The 19,092-nt window shown below is 53.0% G+C and overlaps 1 protein-coding gene across 2 annotated transcripts; it reads right to left on the bottom strand.

Annotated features, from left to right (window-relative positions):
* Positions 1 to 1,880: 1,880 nt before the first annotated feature.
* On the bottom strand, positions 1,881 to 18,660 carry PA2G4 (proliferation-associated 2G4). Of its 2 annotated transcripts, XM_085041122.1 has the most exons (13): positions 18,495 to 18,643; positions 16,532 to 16,660; positions 15,956 to 16,061; positions 15,644 to 15,713; positions 12,731 to 12,823; positions 12,196 to 12,259; positions 9,894 to 9,972; positions 7,689 to 7,767; positions 7,460 to 7,593; positions 5,901 to 5,995; positions 4,328 to 4,455; positions 3,221 to 3,274; positions 1,881 to 3,142 (listed from the first exon to the last, which is right to left on the bottom strand). In XM_085041122.1, the coding sequence occupies exons 1-13, from the start codon at positions 18,580 to 18,582 to the stop codon at positions 3,077 to 3,079; spliced, it is 1,185 nt and encodes a 394-aa protein (XP_084897248.1). In that variant the 5' UTR covers positions 18,583 to 18,643; the 3' UTR covers positions 1,881 to 3,076. The 2 variants fall into 2 exon arrangements, with proteins under 2 accessions (XP_084897248.1, XP_084897247.1); XM_085041121.1 differs by lacking the exons at positions 1,881 to 3,142; positions 3,221 to 3,274; positions 4,328 to 4,455; positions 5,901 to 5,995 and having other exon boundaries at positions 6,910 to 7,593; positions 18,495 to 18,660.
* Between the last annotated feature and the right edge of the window lie 432 nt (positions 18,661 to 19,092).

Raw genomic sequence — 19,092 nt, 5'->3', positions numbered from 1 at the left:
ATCTCCCCGTTCGGGACTCCTCACACTCCTCCCAGGGATCCCCCTGACCTCTGGAACACCCACCGGGACCCCCACTCCCGCCGGGATTCCCCACTCCCCGCACCGAGCCCCCAACGCCCGCTTCACCCCACCGCGACCCTCCGCCCCGGAGTTGTCCAGGCCGCAGCCCCCTCCACCTCCCATCCAGGCCCGACCGCTGCTGAGCCGACATCGGCCGCCCCCGCGCCGCCCCGCGCCGCTCCTCGCCGCTCACCTTGGCCCTCATGGCGGTGCGGCGGCGCCCCGCTCAGTCCCGGCGGGCGGGGGGCGGCGGATGGAGGCGGATGCCGGCGGAGGGAGGCGGCGGCCGGTGAAGGCCCCAAGATGGCGGCAGCAGAGAGGGGCGCGCGCCGCTCGACGGGGGCTATTTATAGGGGAGGCTATGGCCACGCCCACCGCCACGCGAGGCACGACGGGAACTGTAGTTCCTCGCGCCTAGAGCATCATGGGAGTTGTAGGCCTGCCGCAGCCGCCATTTTGCGCCGCCGCGGCTCTTGCTTCTCCTCTCTCCCCCGAATTTATTGGGAATAAAAGCATCAATTACAGTTTTTTTCCTGGAGTTTCCGCTTATCCAAGGCTTTAACGGGATCGTCGCTGCACCCCAAAGTCCCTCCAGGGACTTTGCTTTAAAGTAAAAATATAAAATACTTATACATTGTAGCATAAAAGATACAAAATATAAAATTTAATAAACCTCTGGCGAGTCTCAGCTGTTTATAAATCCCTGCTGTGAATTAGGAGAGCATTGAGCTCCCATATCCAGGCGGAATGGTGCTTTAAAAGCCTATAATGAGCTTTTTGCCCTTAAAAAGAGGGGAGTTTCCCCCTCAAAATAAAATTTTTCTCCTCCAAAATAAGTTTTTACTCCCTCAAAACGAGTTTTTTTTCTCGAGGGTTTTATTTCCTTCAAGTTGAGGTGAGTATCCCCTCAGAATGTTTTATTTCCCCCTCAAAATTAGGTTTTTTCCCTCAAAGTAAAGATTTTTTCCCCTCAAGCTTATCTTCCTCAAAATGAGGGTGTTTCCCCTCGAAGTTTTTCCTTAAAAAAAGGGCTTTTTCCCCTCAGAATTAATTTTCCCCCCTCAAAATGAGTTTTACCCATCAAAATTACTTTTCCCCCTCAAAAATGGGGTTTTTTTTCCCCTCAAAATAAGGTTTTTGCTCTCAAAACAAGGGGATTTCCCCTCAAAATGTGGGGGTTTTGCCATTAAATGAGGGGAGTTTCTCTAAGATGAGAGGTCTTCCCACAAAATTATTTGTTCCCCTTCAAAATGAGGGGTTTTCCCCTCAAAATAAGTTTTTGCCCTCAAAATTATTTCTTTTTCCCTTCAAAATTATTCTTTTCCCCTCAAAATGTGTTTTTTCCCCATTAAAATGAGGGGGGTTTCTCTAAGATGAGGGTTTTTCCCTCAAAATTATTTTTGCCACTTCAAAATGAGGTTTTCCCCTAAAAAAATTTATTTTTCCCTTCAGAATGTTTTTTCCCCTCAGAATGAGCTTTTTGCCCTTCAAAATGATTTTTATTTCCCCTCAAAATTATTTTTCCCTTCAAAATGATTTTTATTTCCCCTCAAAATTATTTTTTCCCCTTCAAAATTATTTTTATTTCCCCTCAAAATGAGTTTTTCCCCTTCAAAATGAAGGGGTTTCCCCTCACATTAAGTTTTCTCCCTCGAAAAATTTTTTTTTCCTTCAAAATTATTTTATTTCCCTCTCAAAATTATTATTTTCCCCTCAAAAATCCCAATTTCCAACCCCAAACCCGCCCAGGCCTCGCAGCAAATCCACCCAACAACCCCAAAATCTGAAACAACCCAGAGAAATACAGAAAAAGCCCAGAATAAAATCCAATATCGCATCGTTTATTCTCTTTTATTGACTTTGGTAACATTTTTGCACGTGTGGAGTTTTTTGGGGTGGAAAACTCGGATTTTTGCACAGGAAGCACCGCGGCCTGCGGAGGGCAAGGCAGGAAAATTCCCAAAATCCAGGGAAAATCCGGGGAAAATCCAGGGGAAATCCAGGGGTATCGGCGGCAAAGGAAAAAAAAAACCTCAACATTCAACTCCCAGCGGTTTTAATCGGCTTTTTTTTCTCGTTTTTGTGTGGTTTTTTTGTAAAAAAGTGGCTATAAAAGAGCGATACCCCCGGGTTGGGCCTTGTCCCGCTTCCCTCGCCTCTCCCCTCAGGAATTCTGTGGGTTTTTGCACCAAATCAGCGAAAAATCCAGAGGGAAAAAGGGAAAAAAATTCTCCTCCGGCTGGCGGGAAAGGTGGAATGTGCTCCTGGGGAGGTTGGGAAGGATAAAAAAACCCCAAATCCCCGGGATTGAGGGAATTCAGCTCCGCAGGGCCGGAATGTCGGCGGCTTCCCGAGGGTTCGGATAATTTTTAAAAACGAGTTTTTTTGTGTTTAAAAAATAGCGATTTGTTCGAAATCCCTTAAATCAAGGCAGAGGCAGAAAAGGCTCCCGGAGGTGGGGACCTAAAAATTTGATGTTTTTTTTTTTCCCAATTTTTAAAAGTACAGTCCCGGAGGGAAAAAGAGAAAAAATTCCGGAGCACTCGCGGCAGGGCACTTTTCTGGGTGGAAAAACCTGGTTTTTGGGTGTTTTTTGTGAAAATTTCCGAAGGGAAAAATTAAAAAATAAAAAACGGGAGGAGGAGGAGGAGGAAGGAATCAGCAGCTCCCTCCACTCCCTCTCCCTGGATTGGGATGGATTCTCCCCTCCAAACGTGGGAAATATAAAAGGTTTAGAATTAAATGGCGACTTTCACTCCTAATTTTTAATATTTCTTTTTTTTGCTGCTCTTTCTCGGGGTTTTATCTTTTTTTTTGAAGTCTGAAGTGGCTGAGAGATTCCTCCCTCCTTGGCAGAGTCAACGGGAGCTGCTTGGAGTCGCTGGGAATTCCAGCAGCCCCGACCGACAGCAGTGCCAGATTATTTTGCTTCTGGATGGAATTTCGTTTGCTTTTGTGGATTATTTTTTCTTTTTTTTGGGGGGAAAAAGGGGCGATTTGAGAGGTTTAGGGGCTCTCAGTCGCCGGCCTCGTTCTCCTCTGCTGTCTCTCCCGTGGTGGCGTTTTCGGCGTTTTTGGAAGCCTGGGGGGATAAAGCCAGGGATGAGACCCCAAAAAGGCAAATCTGGGGATTCCCAATTTATAAAGTGCCCAAATTTACCTTCTTTTTCTTCTTTTTCTGGGTCTTCCGGCTGGCAGAGCTTTGTAGGAGGGCCTGGAAGGGAGAAAGGTGAGGAGGTGAGGATTGAGCCCTGGTTTTGTTGGGATAATGGGAATTTGGGTCATTTTGGAGGGGATTTGGGTTCCTTTCCTTCACCAAGGAGCTGCTGCTTTTTAAATTATTAATATTACCATTATTAATGTTATTGTGTTAATATTTACATACTTTTTGTTATATTTATATTCATATCCATGGTATAATTCTATTATAAATTATGTATAATAAATATATATATTCTATTAATTTGTAATCTATAATCCATGTAAATTTATACAAATATATACTATTTATAAATGTATTACTATATATTAACTCAGGTTTTACATACATATAAATGTATGTAATAAATCTTACATATAAAAATAAATATTGAAATCAGATAAAATACTAAAAATAAGTTCTTAGATATTATTGTGTCTAAATTATTCTACATAAATATTACACTTTTTATATAAATATATTTTATATACATTACATATATATAGTATATATTTGTATATAATATATAAAATAGATGGATATTTAATAAGTACAAATTACATAGGAATTATATGTATTAATTCTGTATTATATATTAATATTAATATTCTAGCTGTAAATATAAATATAAATATTTTATATGCACACATAAATGAATTGCTTCTATAATTACACAGATGCAAACGTAATATGTTAATATTATTATAAACTTACTCTGTATTGTATATTTATAAATATTTTACATGTAAATATAAACATACTGCCTCTATAACTATATATATCAATTACAGACTATATATTATGTATCATCATATTGTTTATTAATTATTGATTAGCAACTCATTTATTAATATTATTAGCTATTAGAAATATGCTTTCTATTTTATAAGTAAATCTAAATATTAATAAATAATGTAACTTCAAATAAAATAAGGATATATCTTTATCCTATGAATATTTTGTATGTAAATACAAATACACTATTTTATGTTCATATGGATAGGTATTTAACTCAACTGTAAACACGATTGTTAATTAATTATTAATTAATTAAGACTAGGAACCAACCTTGAGCTCGCCATCCTGCACCTCCAGGTCGGATTTGTAGAGCTCAGGCTCGAAGGGGCCACTTGTGATCCTCATGGGGCCGTTGGGCATCAGCAGCACCGTGAACTTGAACTGAGCCACCAGCTCCCCTGCGGGCGGGACACCGTTAGCCCTGCCAGGACCTGAACCCCTGCCAGGACCTGACCCCCTGCCAGAACCTGTGGGACACCGTTAGCCCTGCCAGGACCTGAACCCTGCCAGGACCTGAATCCCCCTGTCAGGACCTGAACCCCCTACCAGGACCTGTGGGACACCATTAGCCCTGCCAGGACCTGACCCCCTGCCAGGACCTGTGGGACACCGTTAGCCCTGCCAGGACCTGAACCCCCTGCCAGGACCTGAACCTCCCTGCCAGGACCTGTGGGACACAGCTTAGCCCTGCCAGGACCTGAACCTCTGCCTGGACCTGAACCCCCTGCCAGGACCTGTGGGACACCGTTAGCCCTGCCAGGACCTGAACTTCTGCCTGGACCTGACCCCCCTGCAAGGACCTGACCCCCCTGCCAGGACCCAAACCCCCTGCCAGGACCTGCGGGACACACGAGTTAGCCCTGCCAGGACCTGAACCCCCTGCCAGGACCTGTGGGACACATGGGTTAGCCCTGCCAGGACCTGCAGGGCTGATTCCCTTGATAGGACACAGAGGTTAGCCCTACCAGGACCTTAATCCCCCTGTCAGGACCTGTGGGACACACAGGTTAACCCTGCCAGGACCTGCAGGATTACAGGGGGTTGATCCTGCCAGGACCTACAGGGCTGAACCCCTCCAACTGCCAGGACCTGCAAGTCTGACATCCCCTCTAGAGTGCTCCGGGCAGGCAGTGATTCCTAATCCATCATTAACCCTGCCAGGACCTGCAGGTCTGACCCGCCATGGTGTTGATCCCTCATGCATCATTAACCCTGCCAGGACCTGCAGGTCTGACCCACCATGGTGTTGATCCCTCATGCATCCCCACAGCTGAAAACCACCCTGAGGAGCCCCTGGGACCTGCCAGGACCTGCAATTCCTGCTCTTCAAACCTGCCAGGACCTGCAATGTCTGCTCCTTACACCTGCCAGGACCTGCACTTCCTGCTCCCTACACCTGCCAGGACCTGCACTTCCTGCTCTGTGAGCAGCTCACCTGGATCCACCCTCACCTGTCCCTTCTTCTTCAGTCTCTCCCCTGTCCCCACCTGTCCCTCCCCTGTCCCCCAGGTCTCCCCTGTCCCCTTTTCCCTTGTCCTCACCTGTCCCCTCCCCATCTCACCTGTCCCCCCAGCTCTCCCCTGTCCCCTCCCCTGTCCCCTCCCCATCCCACCTGTCCCCCCAGGTCTCACCTGTCCCCATCCATCCCCCAAGTCTCCCCTGTCCCCTCCCCTGTCCCCCCAGGTGTCACCTGTCCCACCTGTCCCCCCAGCTCTCCCCTGTCCCCTCCCCTGTCCCACCTGTCCTCCAGGTCTCACCTGTCCCCCCAGGTGTCACCTATCCCCATCCGTCCCCCCAGGTGTCACCTGTCCCCTCCCCTGTCCCACCTGTCCCCAGGTCTCACCTTCCTTCTCGTAGAGGACGTTAAAGGGCTGCAGCAGCTCGTGCTTGGCGCACTCCACCACCCCCATGCGCGCCTTCTTCTCATCCTCAAACGCCCTGCGGGGACAGCGCGCACCTGAGTGCACCTGGCAGCACCTGAGTGCACCTGGCAGCACACCTGGTGCACACCTGAGCGCACCTGAGTACACCTGGGATAACACCTGAGCGCATCTGAGTGCAGCTGAGAGGACCTGAGACCACCTGGGAGCACCTGGAGCACACCTGAGATCACCTGGGATAACACCTGAGTGCACCTGGCACATCCGGGATAACACTCAGGAGCACCTGGGATAACACCTGAGCACACCTGGGAGTACCTGGTGCAGCTCAGATAGCATCTGAGTGCACGTGGGAGCACCTGGGATAACACCTGAGTGCACCTGGAAGCACCTCAGTGCACCTGGGGTAACACTTGAGTACACCTGGTCACACCTGAGCGCAGCTGGAATCACTTGGGATCACACCTAAGTATACCTGGTCATACCTGAGGTCACCTGAGCACACCTGGGATCACCTGGGATCACACCAGAGGTCACTTGAGTGCACCTGGGATCACCTGGGATCACACCTGAGTGCACCTGGGATAACACCTGAGTGCACACCTGAGTTTCCACCTGAGCTCACCTGATCTCACACCTGAGCTCTCACCTGCACACACCTAGGAATGTCCCCTCACCTTGGGAACGTCCCCATGGCCCAGCACAGGTAACCCCAGGTGAGCAGAACTCATGGATTTTGGGATGGAAAAGGCCGGAATTCCTTCATTTCAGATCCAACCCACCTGGCCCTGCCTCACCTGTGGCTGACCGCCATTCCCAGCTCCTGTGGAATTCCAAATCCCTGGAATTCCTCCCTAAACCTCATCCCAAACCTGCTCCAGGTGGAATCCTACAAACACCTGCGGCAGGAAAGGACCAAATCCATGGAATTCCTACTCAAAACCCTTCCCAAATCCCAGGAAAGGCTCCAATCCCTGGAATTCCTCCCTAAACCCCACCCCAAACCTGCTCCAGGTGGAATCCTACAAACACCTGCCATAGGAAAGGCCCAAATCCGTGGAATTCCGACCCCATCCAGGTATCCCAGGCAGAATTCCATCCCATCCAGGTATCCGGGTCAGAACTCCAGCCCCATCCAGGTATCCGGGTCAGAACTCCAGCCCCATCCAGGTATCCCAGATGGAATTCCAGCCCCATCCAGTTATCACAGCAGAATTCCAGCTCTATCCAGCTATTCTGGCTGGAATTCCAGCCCCATCCAGGTATCCCAGCTGGAATTCTGGCTCCACCCAGGTACCCCAGGTGGAATTCCAGCTCCATCCAGCTATCCCAGGTGCAATTCCAGCCCCACTCAGCTATTCTGGTTGGAATTCCATCCCCATCCAGGTATCCCAGTCGGAATTCCATCCCATCCAGGTACCCCAGGTAGAATTCCATCCCCATCCAGCTATCCCAGGTGGAACTCCAGCCCCATCCAGGTACCCCAGGTGGAACTCCAGCCCCGTGCCGGCGCTGCCGGTACCTGAGGGTGAAGGGCATGGTGTCGAAGCGTCGCTCCACCTCGCTGAAAAAGGCACGGGAGGTTTTCATCTTGAGGCCGTACTGCTTGGAAGGATCCCTTTTGTAAATCGTGGTTCTCTGCCCTGCGTCCTTGGCCTGGAAAACATTCCCACGGGAATTCCCGACACCCTGACACACCTCCAGACCCCTCGTTCCCTGGGAATTCTCCCGGATTTTGGGGCTGGGCTCACCTTCCCCTCGCCGCTGCTGACGAGGACGTCGACGGCGTAGACTTCGTGAACCTCGAATTCTGCTTTTTCGTGGTCCTTCCTGCGTGGGAAAGGCAAAAAAATATGGGAGTGGGGAAGGGAAAAGCTTCCAGGAAACCCAAAACCTTCTGGGAAACCCAAATCTTCCAGGAAACCCAAAACCTTACGGGAAACCCAAATCCTCCAGGAAACCCAGAATCTTCTAGGAAACCCAGAAGCTTCCAGGAAACCCAGAAGCTTCCCAGAAATCCAAAAGCTTCCAGGAAACCCAAAATCCTCCCGGAAATCCAAAAGCTTCCAGGAAACCCAAAACCTTCTAGGAAACCCAGAAGCTTCCCGGAAACCCAAAACCTTCCAGGAAACCTTCCAGGAGAACCAGGAACGTGGTGATTCCACAGATGAGGCTGGGGATTGGGAACTCCCAGGGATGGGATATTTTTCCATGGAAATTCTCCATTTTTCGCAGGAATTTTTCCGTGGAAAAGGGAGGTTTGGAGTGTTCCCCAGACCTGGAAGTGTTTGAGGAATTCCTGCATGTGGCACTCAGGGCTTTTTCCAGGGATCTGGCAGGACAAGGATTTCCAGGAATGCCTGGAGAATCCCTCGGACACTCAGCCAGTGTCCAGAGCTGGACTGGGAATTCCAGGATTCCTGAGGGTGGAAAAACCCTCCAAGGCCATCCAGTGCCAAATCCACATCCCTGGGACACCTCTGGGGATGTGACTCGGATTTAAAGCCACCGAATCCCACAAATATTCAGCAGGAATCCTAATCCTGAGGGATCCCTGAGCTGCCAGAGTGGGATGGGATGGGATGGGATGGGATTGATGGGATGGGATTTATAGGATGGGATTTATGGGACTGAGATGGGATTTGGGCTGATAGGATGGGGACTGATGGGATGGGATGGGTAGGATTTATGAGATGAGATATATGGGATTGATGGGATGGGATTTATAGGATGGAATTTATGGGATTGAGATGGGATTTGGATTGATGGGATGGGGGTTGATAGGATGGGATGGAATAGGATATATGAGATGGGATAGGATATATGGAGATGGGATACATGGGATTGAGGGGATGGGATTTATGGGAATCCTGCCGAGATGGCAGTCATCCCATCCCATCCCATCCCATCCCATCCCATCCCATCCCATCCCATCCCATCCCATTATCCCATCCCACCCCACAAGATGATCCTGGCACATCTCAGAGTTGGCACAATCCCTATGGGCAACACTCAGGATTTCCAGCTGGCAGCTCCCAGCAGATCCCAAAAACCTGGACAGAGACCAAGGAGCCTCCTCGGGGTTTTCCAGCTTTTCTTTCTCAGAATGACCCCAAACATGAGTCAGGGAATGGTTTGGGATGGGAGATTTGCAGGGATTTCTTGGGATGAGGGATGGGAGCTGAGAGGGGGGTTTGGATGGATTTTGGGGAAAAACTCCTCCCCCAGAGGGAGATTTTGGGATTTGAGGGATTTTTGGGGGTGTTGGACTCAATGAACCTCACAGATCCCTTCCTGCTCAGGATATTCCCTAATTCCAGAGCTCAGGGAGTGTTTGGACAATGTTCATATCTTGGGATTTTGGGGATTTTTGGGGGTGTTGGACTAAATGATCCTTGTGGGTTTCTTCCCACTCAAGATATTCCATAATTCCAGAGCTCAGGGAGCATTTGGACAATGTTCATATATTGGGATTTTGGGATTTGGGGGATTTTTGGGACTGGGGTTGCCCTGGCACTCCACAATCCTCATGGATTTCCCTGTTCCCAGGGAAAAGAACACCCCTGGGACAGCCCACCCCAATACCACAGAAATAGGGTCACCCTGAGCCCCAAACCCTGACCCCACATTTGTGACCCTGATCCCCTTTTTGTTCCTCACCCTTCACCCTGACTCCCCCTCTGCCCCCTGAGCCCCCTAATTTTGACCCCAATCCCCTAATTTTGACCCCAGCCCCCTAAATTTTGACCCCAACCCCCTAATTTTGACCCCATCCCCCTAAATTTTGACCCCAACCCCCTAATTTTTCACCCTGACCCCATTTTTACCCAAACACCCCCTTTACCCCAATCCCCCACATCCTGACCCCCATTTTCCATCCCAAACCCCCTCAAACCCCAATCCCCAAACCCTGACCCTATTTTCCCCCCTGACCCCCATTCCTGCCCCCCACTCACTTCTGCTGGTCCGAGGGGTTCTGGATGATGGTTTTCTCCCCATCGATGACGTGCTGCTTCAGCTGGTGTGACAGCATCCCTGCGGGACACTGGGGTCACTGGGAGGGACTGGGAGGGACTGGGATGGCTGGGAGAGTCACTCCCGGCTGCCAGAGAGCTCTTGGGGACACTGGGGGACCCCAAAATCCTCCCTGGATCTCCCAATCTGCCCAGTACAGCGAGGTGCTGCTGCTTCCCAGTAAGGCACTGCTCCCAGTGGGCTGAACTGGGATTACTGGGATGTAACTGGGAGGGACTGGGATTACTGGGAGGGACTGGGATGGACTGGGAGAGTCACTCCCGGCTGCCAGAGAGCTCTTGGGGACACAGGGGGACCCCAAAATCCCCTCATGATCTCCCAACCCACCCAGCACAGCCAGGTGCTGCTGCTTCCCAGTAAGGCAGTGCTCACCAGTGGGCTGAACTGGGATTACTGGGATGTAACTGGGCTGTACTGGAGCCCCAGGCATGGGCACATCACTGGTTGTACTGGGTTCTACTGGGCTGTACTGGGAACCTTGGGCACTGCACACAGATCAGAGTTGTACTGATCTGTACTGGTCTGTACTGGGAGCCCCAAGAACTTCACACCAGTGGGCTGAACTGGGTTATACTGGTCTGTACTGGGAGCCCCAGTCACAGCACACCAATAGGCTGTACTGGTCTGAACTGGTCTGTACTGGGTTATACTGGTGTGTACTGGGAGCCCCAGTCACAGCACACCAGTGGGCTGAACTGGTCTGTACTGGGTTGGACTGGGAACCTTGGGCACTGCTCACCAGTGCGCTGTACTGGTCTGAACTGGTCTGTACTGGGTTATACTGGTCTGTATTGGGAGCCCAAATCACAGCACCCCAGTGGGCTGTACTGGTCTGAACTGGTCTGTACTGGCAGCCCCAAGAACTTCACACCAGTGGGCTGAACTGGGTTATACTGGTCTGTACTGGAGCCCCAGTTACAGCACACCAGTGGGCTGTGCTGGTCTGTACTGGGTTATACTGGTCTGTACTGGGAGCCCCAATCACTGCACACCAGTGGGCTGAACTGGTCTGTACTGGGTTGGACTGGGAGCCTTAGGCACCACACACCAGTAGGCTGTACTGGTCTGTACTGGAGCCCCAAGCAGTGCACACCAGAGGGCTGTACTGGGCTATACTGGTCTGTACTGGGAGCCTTAGGCACCACACAACAGTGGGCTCTACTGGTCTGTACTGGGAGCCCCAGTCACAGCACCCCAGTGGGCTGTACTGGGTTATACTGGTCTGTACTGGAGCCCCAGTCACAGCACACCAATAGGCTGTACTGGTCTGAACTGGGTTATACTGGTCTGTACTGGAGCCCCAGTCACAGCACACCAATAGGCTGTACTGGTCTGAACTGGGTTATACTGGTCTGTACTGGAGCCCCAGTCACAGCACACCAATAGGCTGTACTGGTCTGAACTGGGTTATACTGGTCTGTACTGGAGCCCCAGTCACAGCACCCCAGTGGGCTGTACTGGTCTATACTGGTCTGTACTGGAGCCTCAGTCACAGCACCCCAGTGGGCTGTACTGGTCTGTACTGGGAGCCCCGGGCACCACACACCAGTGGGTTGTACTGGTCTGTACTGGTCTATACTGGTCTGTACTGGAGCCTCAGTCACAGCACCCCAGTGGGCTGTACTGGTCTGTACTGGTGCCCCAGCGCCATTCCCCACCAGTGTCCAATCCCAGCAGAATCCCCCCTGGGCTGTTCCCAATCCCGAGGGGATTTTGGGGCAATTTTGGGGAGATTTCTGTGGTTTTGGCACCCTTTGCTCCCAGCCCTGGCACATCCCCACATTCCCAACCCACTCCCTGGGCAGCAGGAACAGAATCCACGGAATCCCAGGGAATTTCATTCCAGGGAATTTAACCAACTCTGATCCAGCAATCCCAGAGATTTCCAGTTCCATGGGAATGAGGAAATAACTCCCTGGAATGGCTTTGGGATGGCTGAAGGTGTCCCTAAATTCATAAAAATGGGGGAAGGAGGAAGAATCTGGAAAGTTTGGATTATTTTTTCAGCCAATGCTGCTCCCTTAAGGATGGATTTGCAGCTCTTGGATTTTCCCAAATTTTGATTGGGATTTTGTGTGCATTCCTGGGATCCTTTATCCCCTGGGATCCCTTTTTCCCAGGAATCCTCTTTCCCCCAGGAATTTTTTTCCCCAGAATCCCTTTTTTCCCTGGAAACCTTAATTCCCTGGGATCCCTTTTTCCCAGGAATCCCTTTTCCCTCACCTTCAATGGGTGTGCAGTGAAATGAGTGAGCTATTTTGTTCCAGGCCTCTGTCACTTGTGTGTTCTGGGAAAAAAAAAATATATGGAGAAAAAAACCACTTTTAAGGATTAAAAATTCCCACCCCGAGCACAAGCTTCCCTTTAATTCCACATCCCAAGACAAACCCCACAGCTTTTCCAACCAACAGCTGCTTCCACACCTCCAGGTGGAACAGGTTTGGGATGAGATTTAGGGAGGAAAAGCCAGGAAAATCCTCCAAACCACCTGGAGCAGGTTTGGGATCAGATTTAGGGAGGAAAAATCAGGAAAAACCTCCAAACCACCTGGAGCAGGTTTGGGATCAGATTTAGGGAGGAAAAACCAGGAAAAACCTCCAAACCACCTGGAGCAGGTTTGGGATCAGATTTAGGGAGGAAAAACCAGGAAAACCAGCGCCAGGCTCCAGTTTTTCCCATTCCCAGATTCGCTCCCGGAATTCCTCCGGCTGGGAATTCTCCCCAGGGCAGGTGTGATTCCCGAAATCCCGGAGCTCACCTGGTTCCCAGGTTTCACCAGGCGCAGGGCAGCCTCGGCACACAGGTGAGCTGCCTTGATGACGTCGGCTTTGCGGCCTGACACGGGGTTTTCCTGGGAAAAACACCAGAATTTGGGATTTTTGAGGGCTGCTGCTTGGTTTGGAGGTGGAGATTCCCTGTTTGGAATGTGGTGCATTCCCTGGAGAGAGCTGGGAATGTGGGAAACCCCACAGCTCCTCTGTTAATCTTCATTAACCACCCCAAATCCACTCCTGAAGGAATTCCAAAGGATTCCAACATGGATTGGGAAGATTCCAGCAAGATTTTGGGGGAGAATTTTGGGTTTCTCCCCATCCCAAAGCCACTAGAGCAAAACCATTCCCAAGGACACACCTTGGGATTTATTCCCAAAGGATCCATCCCAAACACAGGATTTATTCCCAGAGGATCCATCCCAAACCTCAGGATTTATCCCCAGAGGATCCATCCCAAACCTCGGGATTTATTCCCAAAGGATTCATCCCAAACACAGGATTTATCCCCAGAGGATCCATCCTAAATACAGGATTTATCCCCAAAGGATCCATCCCAAACTTCGGGATTTATTCCCAGAGGATCCATCCCAAACACAGGATTTATTCCCAAAGGATCCATCCAAAACCACAGGATTTATTCCCAAAGGATCCATCCCAAACCCAGGATTTATTCCCAAAGGATCCATCCCAAACACAGGATTTATCCCCAAAGGATCCATCCCAAACTTCGGGATTTATTCCCAGAGGATCCATCCCAAACACAGGATTTATTCCCAAAGGATCCATCCCAAACACAGGATTTATTCCCAAAGGATCCATCCCAAACACAGGATTTATTCCCAAAGGATCCATCCCAAACTTCGGGATTTATTCCCAGAGGATCCATCCCAAACTTGAGGATTTATTCCCAAAGGATCCATCCCAAACACAGGATTTATTCCCAAAGGATCCATCCCAAACACAGAATTTATTCCCAAAGGATCCATCCCAAACCCAGGATTTATTCCCAGAGGATCCATCCCAAACCCAGGATTTATTCCCAAAGGATCCATCCAAAACCACAGGATTTATTCCCAAAGGATCCATCCCAAACACAGGATTTATTCCCAAAGGATCCATCCCAAACCTCGGGATTTATTCCCAGAGGATCCATCCCAAACCCAGGATTTATTCCCAGAGGATCCATCCCAAACCCAGGATTTATTCCCAAAGGATCCATCCGAAACCACAGGATTTATTCCCAGAGGATCCATCCCAAACACTGGATTTATCCCCAGAGGATCCATCCCAAATACAGGATTTATCCCCAGAGGATCCATCCCAAACCTTGGGATTTATCCCCAGACAATCCATCCCAAACCTCGGGATTTATTCCCAAAGGATCCATCCCAAACCCAGGATTTATTCCCAAAGGATCCATCCCAAACCCAGGATTTATTCCCAGAGGATCCATCCCAAACTTGAGGATTTATTCCCAAAGGATCCATCCCAAACACAGGATTTATCCCCAAAGAATGGGATAACCCAAGGCTCACAGCAGGAATTCCCAAAGCATCAGCCTGGCCAAATCCCAGTGGAAAAGTGGGAAGCAAGGACTGGTTTTGGGGTGGAAAATGGAAATGTCCATCCTGGGGCATTCCAGCAGAAGAAGTGGGAAGCAGGAACTGCCTCTCCAAGGCTCTGGGTGGTGACAACTCAGATCCAGAGGCTCCAGAGTGGTGTCACCTTGGACCCAGAGATTTTGGGATGGTGCCACCTGGGCTCCAGAGGCTCTGGACTGGTGCCACCTCAGATCCTGAGGTTCCAGGGTGCTGCCACCTTGGATCCAGAGGCCCTTGGGTACTGACACTTCCCATCCAGAGGCTCTGGGATGGTGCCACCTTGGATCCAGAGATCCTGAGATGGTGGCACCTTGGATCCTGACACTCCAGGATGGTGCCAACTTGGATCCAGAGGCTCTAAAGCAGTGCCACCCAAGATGCCAAGGCTCCAAAGCGGTACCACCTCAGATCCTGAGGTTCCAAATCAGTGCCACCTCAGATCCAGAGGCTCCAGGGCACTTCCACCTCAGATGCTGAGGCTCCAAATCAGTGCCACCTCAGATCCCAAGTTTCCATAACAGTGCCACCTCAGATCCAGAGGTTCCAGAGTGGTGCCACCTCAGATCCAGAGGCCACAAAGTGGTGCCACCCAAGATCCCAAGGCTCCAAAGCAGTGCCACCTCAGATCCTGACACTCCAGGGTGGTGCCACCTCAGATCCAGAGGTTCCAGAGAACTTCTACCTTGGGTCTTCAGGCTCTGAAGCAGTGCAACCTCAGATCCCAAGGTTCCAGGGCAGTGCCACCTCAGATCCTGAGGTTCCAGGATGGTGCCACCTTGGATCCAGAGATTCTGAGATGGTGGCACCTTGGATCCAGAGGCCACAAAATGGTGCCACCTCAGACTCCAAGGTTCCAGAGCAGTGCCACCTCAGACCCCGAGGTTCCAGGGTGGTGCCACCTCGGATCCAGAGGGCACAAAGTGGTGCCACCTCAGACCCCAAGGTTCCAGGCCACTTCCACCTCAGATCTCAAGGTTCCAAAGCAGTGCCACCTCAGATCCCAAGGCTCCATAACAGTGCCACTACAGATTCAGAGGTTCTACAATAGTTCCACCTCAGATCCTGAGGCTCCAAAGCAGTGCCACCTCAGATCCCGAGGTTCCAGGGTGGTGCCACCTCAGATCCAGAGGTTCCAGAGCACTTCTACCTTGGGTCTTGAGGCTCTGAAGCACTGCAACCTCAGATCTCAGGGCTCCAAGGTGGTGCCACCTCAGACCCCGAGGTCCCAGAGCAGTGTCCCCCAGGATCCCAAGGCCACCCCATCCCCGAGCAGATTCCCCGCGATGACAAACCCACCTTGGAGGCGCCGAGCACGAAGGTGTGCGCCACGTTGGCGATGAAGCCGTCCACGTGCACGCCCAGGTCGCTGCAAAACACAGGAAAACGGGAATTCCACCTGGATCCCACCATTCCAGAGGCACCAGCACACGGAATGCTGCCCCACCAGCCATTCCAGGCTCGTTAGGAGGTTTTAATTAACAAGGAATTAACCCGGCGGGGGTGGGAATGGGTGGTCTGCAAGGTCCTCCCGACCCTAAAGGTTTTGGGATTTTGGGAAGGGTTTGCCTGGGAGAGGGAATTCCCATGGGATGTGATCCCAGCACTCACATTTTGACCAAATCCCCGTCCTTGAGGATGTAATCCTGGTCACTCTTGAGCGGGGAGAAGTGACACACACAGTTATTTACGGATATACTCGTCGGGAAGGCGATTCCTGGGAAAGGGAGAAGAAAAAATCATGGATTTAGGGAATGGGCTGGGAACAGAAAAAATCACGGATTTAGGGAATGGGCTGGGTTTGGGGGATCTCAAAGCTCTGTTCCACTATCCCAGATTGCTCCAACCCAGCCTGGGACACTTCCAGGGTTGGGGAATCCTCTGGGAATTCCATTCCAGCGCCTCACAGGGAGGATTTTTTTCCCTTTTTCCCACCTAACCCCAATTCCAGCACCTCCAGCACCACCAGGACAGGAATTGTGGAGCTCCTGGTGACAAATTCCAGTGCCACAGACCCTCCCGAGTTACTCCCATTCCCACAAATCCACGGAAACGGGAAGCTGAGGCACAGCAGGGAGGTGGATTTGGGCTCAAATCCACTTTTTCTGGCAACACCGAGGAATTCCCTCACACCCACCACCTCCTGCCCATTCCCACCGGGCACGAGACCCACGGGATGCTCCTCACCTTTCTTCATTTCCTTTTCCTTCTTGAAAATCTTGCCGGTCTCCTCCATGATCATGGCGTCGCCCTTCTCGCACAGGCACAGCACGGAGGCGCCGGGACTCGCCGCCTCCACCACGGCGCGCAGGACCCCTGCAACACCCAAAAAAACCACATTTCATGGGCCCACAGCCCCAAATCCAACACCAGCAGGAATGTCTTGGGGTTTTCCCAAGATTCCAGGCTCGGATCTGCACGGAAACACCACTGGAAAAGGTGGGAATCGCACTTAATTAGTTTATTTGGGAGTGTTGTCACGCAGCAGCCCAGGGAAGCAGGAGTGTGACATTCCTCTGGGAGAAGTCAGAGCTCTGGGAACAGGTTTGGGAATGACTGGGAGACATCAAAGGAGCAGAGCCCACTCCGTGAGGCCCTGTTTTCCAGGGAATCCACGCTGACACTGGGAACTCCAGGAAGCTCTGGGAATGTTCCACTCCCAACAAACCCACCATGAATTTATCCTGCCTTAGGGACAAACAGAGTGTCCCCAGACCCTCCAGCTGTGACACCCCACAGCGCCGATCCCGAGATAGTTTGGGATCCTGGAATGTCCCCTCACATCTCCCCCTCGTCCCACGACCATGTGAATCCTCAGAATCCCAAGGAATCCTTGGAAGTGTCGCGGTGCTGTCACCTGTGCCACAACCTGAATTTCACCCTGAGCCCTTCCATGAGAAAGCTGGGAATGTTTCAAAGCTCGGATAACGTTCCTGATAAGAGCTGCCCGTGGCTGGCGGGACGTGAAGGGGGAATAAAACAAACAGGGGGAAAAAAAGCAGATAAAGGGGAAAACCATCAGAGCATTCCAAAGGATCCGAGGAGCAGGGAGCTGATAGCAGCACTCCTCCAAGCCCTCTCTGCTTCCCGGTGTTTTTTAGGGAGTCAAGGCACTTTCTATCCCTAAAAACCGACAGCTGGGAGGGTTTTTTGCGGTGTTTTTTTTGTGTTTGCGCTTTTCGAGGGAGAAGAACCTGCGCGGAGCTGCCTTTCCCCCCGGGAAGGGAGGCGGCCGAACATCCAGGGGAGCCAGAGCGACCTTCCTCCCTCCCTCCCTTCCCGAAGGGAATCCCAAAACGCCTCCCGGGACGGCGGCAGGAGTTGAAAAGAAGCTCTGGAGTCAGCAGGAAGCGGGGTGGGACACCGGGGAGCCCCACGGAACCGGTCGGGGCGGCTCCGGGAGCGTCAGCCTCGGCGGGACAGCGGGAACGGGGTTAAAAAATAACAGGGAAAAGGGAAAAGCGCGGGGGAGGAGGGGACAGAGCCTGCGGGGGGACAGCGGCGGGAGCCCCACGAGAGGACGGGAACCCCCAGGCTGGGGCTGGACCCCATCCCCAGGACCGAACCCCAATCCCGGGACCGAACCCCATTCCCGGAGCAGGACCCCCGTCCCCGGGGCTGGACCCCCAGACCGGTTGGGGACCCCATTCCCCAAACTGGACCCCAATTCCCGGGACAGGACCGAGTTCCCAACCCGGCCAGCCCCCCGCCCGGAGCTCCCCCCGCTCCCGCCCCGTCCCGCGGGGCTCAGCCCCCCACCACCGGCACCGGGGGGATCGCACCCGAGCACACGGGGCACCGGGGGGGCACCGGGGGGCGGCAGGCCCGGCCCCGCTCCGCCGCGCTCCCCCCGCTCCGCTCCGCCGGTGCACGTGGGGCGCGGTACCACGTGCCGGCAGCGGCGGCGGCCGCGCGGGGCCAGGGCCCGCCGGGACCGGGAGGCTCCCGCGCACCGGGGGGGTCCCACCGGCCCGGGGGTCTCACCCCGCGCCCCCCCCCGCCCGCCCCCAGCCCCAACCGGCGCGCCGGACCGGCCCGCGGGGGTCTCCGGCCGGGGGTCTCAGGCCGGGGGGGGCTCAGGCCCGGCCGCCCTCCCTCAGCGCTCCCCCCGCGCCCTCCCCGCCGCCCCCCGCCCGCGGCCCGCACTCACGGTTGGCGATGTCCCCCCCCATCTTGTACTTGGTCACCACCAGGTCCTCGGCGATGGTGAGCTCGGCCGCCTCCTCCTCGCCCGACATGGTGGGAGCCCCGCCGAGCCCCCCGGAGCCCCCCGGAGCCCGCCGGGCCTGCTGCAGCCCCCCGCCCGGCGCTGAGCACCCCCGGCACCGCCAGCCGGACGCGCGAGCAGGGCAGAGCGCGGGCTCCGCGCGGGGCACGCTGGGAACGCGAGTCCCCCCCGCCCCCCCGGACTACAACTCCCGGCGGCCCCCGCGCGCAGAGCCCCGGACGGTGTGTGAGGCACGCTGCTCACCCCCCCTGCGGACTACAACTCCCGGCGCGCAGCGCGACTCTCGCGAGAGGAGGGGTGTGGAGCGGAAGTGGCGCGCGGGGGGTGATGGGGGATGTAGGCGGAGGGGGAGGACGGGAGAGGAAGGGGCGTGTGCGGGTTTGGGCAGGGGGGCGGCAGAGATCTGTCACTGTCCCTCTCCTCGTGGTCCCCGGTCCGCTGCAGCCCCGGTCCCACTCATCCCCCGACCCCCCGGTCCGGACCCCTCGACTCCCCCAAGCACCGGCACCGCGGCCACACC

The sequence above is a fragment of the Lichenostomus cassidix genome, chromosome 29 (assembly GCF_008360975.1).
Source record: "Lichenostomus cassidix isolate B80296 chromosome 29, HeHo_3.0, whole genome shotgun sequence".
NCBI lineage: Eukaryota > Metazoa > Chordata > Aves > Passeriformes > Meliphagidae > Lichenostomus > Lichenostomus cassidix.
The sequence above is the reverse complement of the archived record's forward strand: the minus strand, read 5'-3'. Positions and strand labels throughout refer to the sequence as shown.